The sequence below is a fragment of the Pundamilia nyererei genome, unplaced genomic scaffold (genome assembly GCF_000239375.1).
Source record: "Pundamilia nyererei isolate P.nyererei 1_Seehausen unplaced genomic scaffold, PunNye1.0 scaffold00112, whole genome shotgun sequence".
Classification (NCBI taxonomy): domain Eukaryota; kingdom Metazoa; phylum Chordata; class Actinopteri; order Cichliformes; family Cichlidae; genus Pundamilia; species Pundamilia nyererei.
In genome coordinates, this window is record NW_005187513.1 from 302,818 (window position 1) to 315,587 (window position 12,770).

The following is a 12,770-nucleotide window of genomic DNA, read 5'->3' on the forward strand; positions in this document are numbered from 1 at the left end:
CACCACAGCCTTCACAGCTGCACAGTCCCAGCAGCAGTTTTTCATTTTTTTATTGAGTAATTCTGTTTATACCACTGCTTTATATACTACCAAAGAAACTACAAAATCATTTTATTATTCTCTGTAGTCATGTTAAAAAAACAAAACCTTTCTCCATAAAATGTACAAAGCAGTTGCAGGAGCAAACCTGTGTATAGTTTAAATGTAAACAGCTCATCATAAATTCATGCTGCACTCGCAGGAAACAGAATCCACATAAGTGGACTGTTTCACTGAGATTTGCACAGCTGACGAGTATCAACGTTTATATGGAAAATTAGTTTTTTTTCATCAGGCAAAAGTTACTTTTGTTTGATTAGAAACATAGATTTTTGCCCATTGGATGAGCGCATTAATAGGAACAGTATAGTATAACTTATTACATTTATTTAAGTACTTTACTAAAGTACAGGTTAAATGTACCTGCACTTTATTTAGTATAAGTACATTTGCTTCTTCTCTAACATACTTTGTATGTAAATAGAGTACTTTGCGCACCATACTATTTATTTTACAGAATAAGTTACTTATTACTTTGCAGACAAACTGCAATTGCACAGATCAATCTACCCAGCAATACACGAGTAATTCAAACCGTCAGCAGCTGCAATGATCCAATAACGCATGAATCTGTTAAAAGTGTATTACTGGATTACTTGTTTTACAAAGTGGCAAGAAATATTTAAAATAAATGAAGAAATGCTTTATACTCAAGCAAAAATGTTATAATCATACTTCGGCTGCTAAATAGTGCATATGATTTACAATCAAAATATATTTACACTGTTGTGAAGCACAACTTTTTTATGTAATAAATTTGTAAGACATAAGGAGCCTGATATTTTCTAGCATGTGATCACAATTCCCAGATAGCACTCATTGTTGTAGTTAGTTAATTTCAATAACAGGTGTTTAAAGTAATTTATAAATAAAAATTTTAGTCAATATAAAAAGAAAACGTGTTTTTTTCACGGACTTGTTTCACGGACATTCTCCTCTTTTTTTTTTCTTCTTTTTGCCATTGCAAAAGAAATTCTCAGAAATTAAAGTCTTGGGGTCACCACCACCTCATATAAAATAAATCCTGGAAACGCCCCTGTTAAATAGGCTGCTATCCGACAGGTAAATTTTACGCAGGCACTTGAATATGTCAGTTTTATTTCAAACTAGAAAATTGCAGTTATTGATATTACTGTTATCGCGATTATTGTTTTAATATTATCGTTTTATACTTTTTTTTCAATAGAAAGACAGAGCAAACGTAACAGCCATGTGCCGCCTTATCTACTGTACCTAAGTAGAACATGTAAGCATTTTCTTCTGACCCCATTAACTTTGAATAATTAGCATTTCTTTTTTTAAGTGTGCATTCACTCACTTTTGAGAGCTTTTTGGCCCCGGGTCTCTCACCCCCCACACCGTGTAGTGGGATGGTGCGCGCTCTCGCGGTCAAGTGATTCACTTTCGATCAAACTGTGGCTTCACACTGAGTGAAGATGGCGATGAGAGCAGCTCTGCGGTGCCTGTCTGCAAACTTTTCGCTCAGACTGCCTCAGCTCTCGCAGGTTTCAGCGACTCGGCTGCAGTGGAGAAGCGGCTCCCCGCGAACGCTGAGCACGTCCTCGGTCCTGTCTGCAGGTAAATATAATACATTTAAAAAATAATAATAATAATAACCCAGACTTGCCAAATGAGCTGTAATGGTACTACATGCGGGTTGCTCACACATTCCTGCCTGACTGTAATGGGTGGGAATAAAAGGGGTCACACAGTTTGTGTCACTTTCCCACAGGGCGGCAGAGAAAAGCGCGAGGAAAGGCAACTAAAACGTTGTTTTAACTTTAAAGAAGCTTCACAGACCGAAGCTTACGTGCAGATAATTAGCCACCACATGTTACGCTGGCTAAAGGGTTCAGACGGCTGTATATATATTCTCTGTGAGAGGAGCACGAGCTCTAAATTGTGATGGTGACCAATTACCCGAGTCTCGTGCAGCCAGAAGCAGCTTGTTAAACAAAAGTCAGTGCTGGTACTGGGCATGAGCTACAAATGGCAGGGGAGGGATGACTATCATGTAGCTTTCATTAATTCTAAATCACAGACACCACCCTATCAGATATCCATACTTAAAAAAATGTTCCTGAAGCAAATGAGTTACCAGAAAGCGTTTCTTGAGCCGTTTGCCTTGGCAGTTACTGTACTCTTTAGCAATCATCTTGCATAGTTCAGTCTGGTTTGAACTTGTATTCTTCAGTGTTGGTCAGGTGCCAACCCTGGAAGCTGTTGAGCCATTACAGTTCCCTCCTGCAGGGTAAACGCGACATGAGGAGCATTGAATCAAAATGGTTCAGTGTTTCTTTTCAAAACTGCAGCTCTGTCAGCTGTGGTTAGTGTTAAAGCAGTGATGGTGAAAATTGAAGATTTACCAAGCCAAAAAACGGGGTTGTAACGTCCGCACAAATGCCTCAAAGTTAGCTCTTGTAGACAGCACACAACTGGTGGGCTTCCCATTGATGTAACAGCTTGTCAAGAAATTGACGTATGCGAATCAAAAGCGTCATCACTGTTCCACTGGTTCATACTGTTATAATTTCATCTTTAAACATAATCATTTGATCTGTTCCAGACTAATTCTCCTTTTGTTTTTCTCTCTGTAGCATTAAAGTTCACAGATAAGCACGAGTGGGTGCAAGTGGAGGGTGGTGTTGGCATTGTTGGTATCAGCAATTATGCTCAGGTAGGTTTGTCTTTCTACTAATTTATGGCTCACGTGGTTCAGAGGTTTAATTATTACTATCTAAAAATAGCAATAAAATAGTCTGTAGAAAAATCTGCAGTGTGCACTTTAGAGCTGGTCTTTGCCCTCAACTGATGTGCTTTAACAGGCTAATTTAGTGCTTTTATGGCCAATGTTTGACACAATTGATCACTAGCATTGTGCAGGACTGGGCAGACACTTGGAGACATTCAAGGACTTGAATGTATACTGGAATATCTTTAAACATGAATCTAGCTTTGTAAAGAATCGTTATTACTGCTACCCCTTACACCTGACATACAGTGCTGTGAAAAAGTATCTGACCCCTTCACCTCTTTATTGTTGCATAGTTGCAACACGTCTGAGACTATCTAACAATCTGCGTAAATATTAAATGCAGTTTGATTTATTAAGGGACAAAATACAACCCAAACCTACCTGTGGAAATAAAAGTAATTGTCCCATAAGTCTTATAGCTGTTTTTTCCACCCTTGGAAGCAACACCTGCAATCAGTTTGCAATAACTGACACGAGGCTTTCACATCACTGTGAAGGAGTTTTGGACAACTATTCTTTTCAGAATTGTTTTAAATCAGCCACATTGGAGGGCTTTGAACCATGGGCCTAGACTTGGAGGTCCTCATTCTCATTCCAGCCACATCACACTAATTTGCAGACCAACCCCAGTGAAAGCTGAAAGTTCTCGCTCGATGACTCTTAACAGAACCACATCATCTGCAAAAAGCAGAGATGAAATCCTGAGGCCACTGAACCTGACGCCGTCCAGGAGTTGGAGCCTTATTTCAGGAGTCATAGGATGCGAGGCAGGGTCCTGAGCAGATTACCAGCCAATCACAGGGCTAATACAAACTCACTTCCACACCTGTGGTCACTAGTTAACCTAACAAGCTTCTGTGATCTGTGTAAGGAAACAGAAGCACGTGGAGGAAAGCCAGGCACAGGTAGAACACACACAAAGGCCCGGCTGATTGGGAGGTTCAAAGTAGGAGGTACTGCAGCAGAATGCAGTCTTTCTGAAATGTCATTAAATTCAAAGCTAACTGTGGCAGGCAGCAGTTAATAAAAGTGTGACAAAGCTAAAGCCAGATTTACAGTATATTCTGTTGCAGTACCCTCAACAGACTGCCAGCATTTTAAACCTATCTGGTGAAATCTTACGGTTTTGGCAACAAATTTCATGAACTGTCTAAAAGTAATTCCCAGAAATTGATTCCGTTCATCTGGACGTTGTGTTTTGTGTTTATCCTTCACTGAAAAGAGAAGAATTTGTGAGATTTCCTTACCTGGATGAAGCATGCATTAGAACAATTTAAAATAAAATGATCCATCCGTCCTCTTCTGCTTATCTGGGGCTAGGTTAAGGTGGCAGCAGCCTAAGCAGAGATGCCCAGACCTCCCACTCCCCAGCCACCAGCCACAGAGGCGTTCCCAGGCCAGGTGAGAGATGTAATCTCACCACACTGGGCCTGCTGTGGGGCCTTCTCTCGGTGGGACATGCCTGGAACACCTCAACCAGGAGGCATTCTAATCAGATCCCAGAATCACCTCAACTGGCTCCTTTCAATGTGGAGGAGCAGCAAGTCCACTTTGAGTCCCTTTCCTCCTGTAGATCCACCACCCCGAGGAGGTGCCGTAGGGGTCAGGCACAGGGTGGGCAGGGGTGGAGGCCCAGGCTCTGATTCTTGGCTACGTAAACTGGCTATTGGGACAATAAAATGATCCAGAACAGTAAAAACCAGACTGACAGTTTTCAGTACTGTGATCATTGAACACAGGGACTCTTTACTTTGAGCCATCCTGCTGTTGCTGACTGCTTATTAAAGCAATAAACTGATTATAGTATTAGACCCCCCCTAAATAAGCGTTGTATTCCTACAGTGCTGTTAGATATTGAAGTACTGTATGAAGTTCTCTAAATCTTAAATAAAAAAAGATTCTTGGACAACTTCCATGTGGTTATCTATAATACTTTGTGTCATATAGTTTGTTTTGTCATTTTAGGAAGCATTAGGTGATGTGGTATACTGTGGACTCCCTGAAGTCGGCCAAAGACTTGAACAAATGGGTAAGAGCTGTGAATTTTTGACATATTTATCAAGTGATTGATTCTAGTATTGAAATAAGAAGTGTTTTTCCTCTGTGTGTGTGTATATGTGTGTGTTGCAGATGAGTTTGGTGCACTGGAAAGTGTAAAGGCTGCCAGCGAGCTGTACTCACCATTAACAGGAGAGGTGACTGAAATCAACACAGAGCTGGCAGAAAATCCTGGACTTGTGAACAAAGATTGCTATGCAAAGGGTGAGCATTCACCACCCAATGTCGTACTTTGCCAGTACACTTGTCCTTGTGATTTCTCAGAATTGCAGGATAGAGGGCAACCTGCCAAACCAGTATTACAAAGAAGTAAAATTACAGCTCGTTCTTTTCAGCAAGTACAGCTCTTGATTTTGAAATAAACAAACTCTTATCTTTCAGGATGGATAATCAAGATGACCATCGAAAAGCCTGAAGAACTTGATGGCCTCATGGATCAAGCTGCATATGATAAATTTGTCACATCACTTGAATAAAATTATAAACTCATTTTGCTTTGTAATTTAATCACAGTCAAAGATTAGTCCCTGCAAGGTTACTAACATGTAGTGTGTCACACTTATTCATCTGTGGTATTTATTCTAGTGCCGGAATTGTGTCCTCAAACTAAAATACTCGACTACAAATGCTCAGTAACAGCTTCCACTTAGAAAGTTCCTTTTTGTTAAGCAACGAGCACATCTAAAGGGCTCTTAATCTCAAGATCTGTCCGTATTTTTGGGTCTTGTTTGTGGTGCTTTGCTCCATTACCAATATACAGATGTGTTAAACAACTTGAACGTGCTGTTTCAAATCCATTTAATAAAATGTGGGCATTTTGTTTGGGTTGTTGTATTCAAACTTGGGAAATGAATCATTTCTCACATTCTTGGCAAGGCAAGTAATCACAGAGGTGTGTATTGTGAACATGTAGGGACCTATTTGCGGGGCAAAAGTGACAGCACACCTTTAGCTGTAATATTTTTTTGAAGCTCTTCGGACAGACACATTCAAACCAAATTGCTTCATATGAGCTGCCAGGACGGACTGCAGCTTTTTGTGTGTGTCTATTATAGTTTAAAATACTTTGACCTTTGCCTTCAGGTGATGATAGCCTGAGTTAGTCGAAGCTAGTTAATCAATGATTAATGCCACAGTGGTTTTAAAATCAGTGACTGAACAAAAACATGCACATTCAGGTTGATAATGAGAAGACTGTGATTGGTCTAAATAGGTTGTTTTCAGTTTATTCTTGCAGTGTGTTCACCACCAGTGTCTGCTGCTGACTGTAACAACCATTTTTCATATTCCTCCGTTGGATTAAAAAGGCCGGTTTGACCCTCAGTTGGCTTTTAAAACCTGGGAAAAACAGTTGTGATTGAGTAATGAGAGGAATTCAAAGCAGAAGATGGTAATGTTGTTGGGTTATTTTCTTTATTTAATTAGCTTCATGGACATTAGTGTCATTCTGCTGGTTTTCAAATGACTCCAACACCTTTGTAGGACTGCAGGTGGGATAGTCCCTGAACATCTTTGTTTCCTCTTACAGAAACCTGTGCCTAATCTATATTATTTTCATATATTTACACTGCAAAAAGGAAAAAACAAATAAAAAAATGGTGCTAAAGGCATAAAAATGATAAATTAATCAAAGATGATGGAGCCTACACATTCTTTATTTCATGACTTTTTCCCCCCATGTAAATAAATCACCTTAACCTTTTATAGGACACTCATTCAAATAAAAGGAAACTCAAAATTTCAACCCAAGGGTGTTCTCAGAACATATTACAGCTGTATATTTATTATTATATTTATTAACTGACTGGAACTTTTCATAATTATAACATCCACACCAAAGTGCATTCCTGTCGATGCTCAAGCAACAGCTTCATGGGGAAGCTTATGTATGGTGGCACTCTCCAATAAGATGATACTTTCTTTCAATGACTTAAATTCATTCACTGACTTGAGCATATGTATACACCCAAATACAGGGTGTGCTGTTCTCTGACATGGTGATAGGATAGCTTCTGTAAAAGAGCCAAATAGACAGTTGCAAAATTCAATCAGAACTAAATAAACCACACACTGAATTACTACATTGATTTTAGAATTAAAAAGACTCACAGTAAACATATATGCAATTTAAGAGCTTTATAGTAAAAAAATGAACACAATCACATATTACACTATTTTTTTTATCTTGAAATTACTACAAGTGGTTTAAGCTTCTCACTGAGTGACTGTATAATGTTATACAAACTCGTGGGAGCTTATATGCTGCTCATTATGACTGTCCTACGCTTATACCTAATAATTTATTTTTTAATTAAAAAAATGTTAACTGGATGCATCTGCTGCAGTTCAGCAGTTCTGTCTGAAAATTGATTTACCGACAGAACTGCTGAGTTCCTGAACTTGTACCTCTTTGTTGGATATGCCATATGCACCATGAGGTGCTGATGCAATTGCCTTTTTTTGAACAGGCCCAGGTTTTAGCATGTTAATGCCTTATTATGCTACATATTACAATGAGGCTTTAGATAAAGTCAAGTACAAGGTCTGTTCTGAAAATAGCAAGATTACAAGGAAAACAGGCTCTTTAACAGCCTTTAATAGCAGGCTGATCGCTTTAATGAGGTAGAATATACCATAAAAGCATCCGACTGAAGATATTTCAACCAAAAAATAAAAATACTAACTGTATTAGAAAATACACTGATGTGAAAAAGCACTTTACCCCTTCCTAATCTCTTCTTGCTTTCTTTTTTAAATTAAGATTTCAGTTATTTTCTGTCAGAAAAACCTGAAGTAGAATGTCCAGCCATCAGTTCCATAACTCATAATTATGGTATATTCTCCTCATTAGCCTGTTATTAAAACACAGTTGTACTAGTTTAAAGATTAAATCTGTGTACATGTGGTTGGACATGAACTAAGGTATAGCCCTGAAAGTTTCGTGGGCACAATACAGCACGTTTTGATTTTTAAAAATATACATTTTTTTTAACTGAATTTCTATACTTTGTTATGTTCATATGTTTTGGAAAATTGTTCAATCCTAACATTTTTCACAACTCGGTTCCTGCCATTAGTGATATTTTATGTTATAATTACAAATATAATCGATAGAACAAAGACATTGCTGATCCGTATGTAAGATACTGCAAACAAAAAACTGTTTTTTTGTGCATATTTCACTCAAGTTTCAGATCATTAACTCAAACAAATGTAATATTAGACAAAGATAACCCAAGTGAATACAAAAGGCACCCGTTAAATTATTTCATTTTCAAAGATGAAAAGTGCGATTCTCAAGCTACTAAAGCCTCAAACGACCCATTTCTATCCTTGCACGGTTTGTTAAGTGTCATTTTTCACTATCTGTATAGAAATGAAACTTAATTTTCACCGTGGCCTAGTATTGGTCATCTAAAGACGATATAAATGATTATTCTACACTAGATTACTTGAAGTACCGCTTATGACTGGCGTTTCCGTTTCCGTTTTTAAGGGGGTGAATGCTCCTTTACACACTCTTTGATTGGCTGGTTGTTACATATCCCACAATCCACCGCCTTACAACTTCCTTTTTCCTTTCGGCCATTTTCCTCCCTTGTAGGTATGTGAAGTTATCCTCCAAAGATTTTCAAAAATCCGTTTCAATCCTCGATTTTCTGTTTGTATTTGTGAGTTTAGCTTATAGTCTGAAAAAGTGCTTTTTGTCATCTTTTAAATAAGGTGATTATTATCATGATTTTATGTGTTAAATTGCTAAGTAGCTAATGTTTTTATGGAGATGACCGGTGAAGCGATGGCTGTCAGTAGCTATGTTTAAACACTGTCCTACTAAATAAAGATGAACCTACGTGAATGCCGAAATGGCGATAACAAATGGATTATTACATGTAGTAGTTTGTAAGGACATTATCGGGGCATGAAAGTAGCCGGACCCCTCGTTAATGCTTTAGCTTAGCATCTTAGCACTGTATGAAGCGGAGGTGCGCCGGCATGACGATCCGCTCATGTGTATGTGCCACGCTGTGTTGCAGGGAAGCAGGCAGCCATGGCCCCCAGCCGGAATGGAATGATCCTGAACCCTCACTTTCACAAAGACTGGCAGAAAAGAGTGCGCACCTGGTTCAACCAGCCAGCCAGGAAGATCCGCAGGTGAGGACATGGACGTATGCTAACTTGAGCTAGCGTGCCCGTAAATGGTTAGCATCGAATTCGGTTCATATGGTGGGAATTTTTGGCCCGTAAAGGATAACTAGACCATGCTGTGGGACCCGGATTCATCCCATGTGTACATCAATATAATATTTACATTGACAGACGTTTCTTATACTCTGTAGTTACCGTGTAATATGTGAACGTGCGTGTAACTGTCCCTCAGTCCCATGAGACATTATTAAACTATTAAATAAAACAAACTGAGAAAGTGGTTGAAGTAACTGTACCTTGTTTGATTTGAGCCACCACTTCAGCTGATCAAGCTGTTGGTCAAGCAGGACAGTCTTTACGATTTTGGCATATCTGTTTGCCTGCAAAGTTATACTGAACTAAGCAGATACAGCAAACTTAATGTTTTTTGTTTTGCTTTTTTCTTCTTTTAATTGATATTGATATTTCACTGATTAGGTATAAGACTGAGGTTGGAGCATGACGCTGTAGTCTTAGAGCTGATGTAACTTTCTACTGTGAATCTTAGTAGACCCTACAACTGACTGGAGTCTTTTCTAGCAGTTAATGGTTTATGTGGTGCGTTATGCTATGTATTGTGTCCTGGTGTTTTACATGTGGTGTCAGCCCTAGAAGTGAATGTTATGAGTGTCTTTTTTACCTTCCTATTTGGCAGTCTTTGTTTGGGTCAGTTACTTTTCAGAGGCAAACACATTTGTCCCTCAAGTACATCCTCCTTCGAGGAAGTTGTTCACTGTGAGTCCTTACAGATGTCTAAGAAGGTCTTTTGGTTGATCTAAACTTCCGACTTTTTCCTCAGGCGAAAGGCTCGTCAGGCTAAAGCTCGCCGCATTGCTCCTCGCCCTGTCGCTGGACCACTGAGGCCACAGGTTAGGTGTCCCACTATCAGGTACCATACCAAGATTCGTTCTGGACGTGGCTTCACCCTCGAGGAACTGAAGGTACGATTATAGTTCTCTGTAAATGTTTCATTAGAAGGTAAAGCATATCTTTAATTTCTTTAGACCTAAAACTGTTAAAGTTACATGAAACATTCAGTGCGGCATTAATTAAAATGCACACTTGCACACAAGGGCTGCAGGCAAACTGATGTTTGGCAACTGTTTTGTCTGGTGGAAGTTTATTTCTATATCAAAATGAAGCGCTAGAGACTAAAAACTTCAGAAGTGATATTTAGAGTTATTGTGGATGGAAACTTGAACAAACTATCAAGTCAAAGAACTGTGGCTGTAGAAGACCTTAATGATCTTGTCAACCTTTACCTTGGCAAAAATATCAGGTTCTCCCTGTATGAAGAAAGTAAATGAGCTTTAATCAGAAACTGCTGCGAGCACGAGGGCTACTTTTGTTTTCTCAAGTTTTAGTGTTTTCATGCATGTGTAACCGTATAAATCAAATCATTTATCTGCCATAAAATTAATCATGAAGAGAGCTAAACTAAGAGTCTGATCAGCTAAGTAATATGAATATCTGTGAACTTTAAGTCATAGCCAGCTGTGCTCTCATCATTGGCCATCGCTAGTAAGTGATCTTGTTTTTGCAAGTGACCCTGTATCCCATGTAACTATAAAATGTCTCCAGCAAGCGCATTAACCATTGATGGCAGACGTGTTCAGGAATGTAACAACCACTTTGTTTTGCATCACAGCAGTTCAGATTATGACAAATCTCTGGACCTGCTGCATTTGCTTGATGAATACGTTAAACGCATTTTCTGAATGCTGCGATTTGTTATTTGAAAAGGAAGAGATTTTATGCTGACAGCTTGACATCAGTGTTTTATCATGTACAGGGCACGTGATCAAAATCAGAATTGTAAACGATCAAGTCCTCCTGTGCTAATGTTCCCGCAGGCGGCTGGCATCCACAAAAAGACGGCCCGCACCATTGGCATCTCAGTGGACCCTCGCCGCCGCAACAGATCCACAGAATCTCTTCAGGCCAATGTGCAGCGCCTGAAGGAGTACCGCTCCAAGCTCATCCTGTTCCCTAGGAAGGCTTCTGCCCCCAAGAAGGGAGACAGCACTGTAAGTTTTCACATGGCACACAAAGATTAGACTTTGGTGTTTCTCCTTGTTGTTAATTTACTTTTTGTTTGTTTGGCTCATTTTCCTGAGGGGGAAAAAAAACAAGTGTTGAAGCATTCAACAAAAGCATGTGGCCAGTAGGAGTTGGCTGTATATAGAAACTGAAAAAGCACAGTTTTGGAAGCCCTCTTTGGTGTGAATGTATCATGTCCTTATTTAAAATTACTTAAAAAATAATTTTAATGTATTAAAAAAAATGGCTAAAATAAGACTTGCACATGCCTTTAAAATAAGACGCGGAAGAGATTATAGAGACTACAGCAGTTTTTTATGTGTTAAGGATAATTTGATATTTGAATACCTTTTCGGCTGCTTCCTTTAGACTCCATGGGATTTAAGGTTACCTAGGTAACCTGGGGACACGTCTGCTAATTATGAAATTCCGTTAAGCTTGGAAAATGAAGCGTACTGATGAAATTCAAGGTTTCTGTTAGATCATTATTAAAACATGCCGAATCAGCCGTGCATCAGTATAATAATTCCAGGCTGACTGCTGGAGATGAGCTGCACTCCCACATTCTGCCACCTTTAAATGTGAATATATAAGTACAATTCCCATTGGGGTGATTGAAATCAAACCAGACGGTCTTAATAAGCATTTATTTGATGCCCTAGTGAAAAGTCTTGCTGTCTGTTCCCTTTAAAAATATTTAACTGTTTTGTCATTTCAGGAGGAGGAACTCAAGATGGCCACTCAGCTCACTGGTCCAGTCATGCCCATCAGAACTGTAAGTGACAGCTCCTGCAAGGTTACTCTGTGTATCTGTTTATAGATGAGGATTAAGACGGCTGATGATAATTTGTTTTCACTGACGTTATTGGCCAGTTTTACCTGGACCAGTATTACAGAAGTAATGACTGATAAAAGATGCATTAACAGTCTGAACATTTTGCATTACAGCAGTCAGATGATGACAAATCTCCGGAATCTCTGTATTTCTTTGATGAAACACTTGAACCCTTTTTCTGATGACTGCTGTTCACAAAAATAAAAAATCAGCTAGAAAGCTGAACTGATTTTCACAAAATGTTAAATTCTCAAAATTAGACTCAGGCTTTTGGATTTGGAGAAAACCCTCATTTTGCAGTATTCGGTGTGTGTCTTAACCCTCATTTTGTTTTTCTTCTTTAGGTGCACAAGAAGGAGAAGGCCAGGGTTATCTCCGAGGATGAGAAGAACTTCAAGGCTTTCGCCAGCCTGCGTATGGCTCGCGCTAATGCTCGTCTATTCGGCATTCGTGCCAAGAGAGCCAAAGAGGCTGCTGAGCAGGACGTGGAGAAGAAGAAGTGAAAATAGTCACTATGGAACTTTGCAAAATAAAGCGTTTAAAAAGAGCAAGGTGTGAATGTCATGATTACAATCTCATTTAGATTGACAGATGGCAGTTTTCATGAGCTAATCATAGATAAGCTGGCAAAATTTTATTTCTTCGTCAGGGAGAGAGCCAAGTCGTGCGTTTCTGTCAGCAACATTACACACGAACACCACCAGGTTCCATTTCATAAAACCTGGAGAGGTGCTTGGAGAGCACGAGTGAAGGAAGAACTCTGCAGATAAATGTATTCTAATCAAATATTTAAAAAAT

At 39.1% G+C, this 12,770-nt stretch overlaps 2 protein-coding genes across 2 annotated transcripts; both read left to right on the forward strand.

The window, feature by feature from the left end:
* The first annotated feature begins 1,418 nt into the window (after nt 1–1,418).
* gcshb (glycine cleavage system protein H (aminomethyl carrier), b) lies at nt 1,419–5,402 on the forward strand. Its single transcript, XM_005741588.1, has 5 exons — nt 1,419–1,677; nt 2,697–2,776; nt 4,820–4,883; nt 4,985–5,116; nt 5,294–5,402. Exons 1-5 carry the CDS (start codon nt 1,536–1,538, stop codon nt 5,386–5,388), a joined length of 513 nt encoding a protein of 170 aa, XP_005741645.1. The 5' UTR covers nt 1,419–1,535; the 3' UTR covers nt 5,389–5,402.
* A 3,031-nt stretch (nt 5,403–8,433) lies between these two features.
* Nucleotides 8,434–12,519, forward strand: rpl13 (ribosomal protein L13). Its single transcript, XM_005741589.1, has 6 exons — nt 8,434–8,516; nt 8,947–9,064; nt 9,897–10,038; nt 10,951–11,124; nt 11,856–11,912; nt 12,317–12,519. The coding sequence occupies exons 2-6, from the start codon at nt 8,961–8,963 to the stop codon at nt 12,473–12,475; spliced, it is 636 nt and encodes a 211-aa protein (XP_005741646.1). The 5' UTR covers nt 8,434–8,516; nt 8,947–8,960; the 3' UTR covers nt 12,476–12,519.
* Nucleotides 12,520–12,770: the final 251 nt, after the last annotated feature.

Bases quoted from the DNA above. Each gene is read 5' to 3' on its own strand.
- gcshb (XM_005741588.1), top strand. From the start codon at position 1,536: ATGGCGATGAGAGCAGCTCTGCGGTGCCTGTCTGCAAACTTTTCGCTC. The intron at 1,678-2,696 runs GTAAATATAATA...TTCTCTCTGTAG, and splicing joins GTCCTCGGTCCTGTCTGCAG to CATTAAAGTTCACAGATAAG. The intron at 2,777-4,819 runs GTAGGTTTGTCT...TTGTCATTTTAG, and splicing joins GTATCAGCAATTATGCTCAG to GAAGCATTAGGTGATGTGGT.
- rpl13 (XM_005741589.1), top strand. From the start codon at position 8,961: ATGGCCCCCAGCCGGAATGGAATGATCCTGAACCCTCACTTTCACAAA. The intron at 10,039-10,950 runs GTACGATTATAG...ATGTTCCCGCAG, and splicing joins TCACCCTCGAGGAACTGAAG to GCGGCTGGCATCCACAAAAA. The intron at 11,913-12,316 runs GTAAGTGACAGC...TTTCTTCTTTAG, and splicing joins CAGTCATGCCCATCAGAACT to GTGCACAAGAAGGAGAAGGC.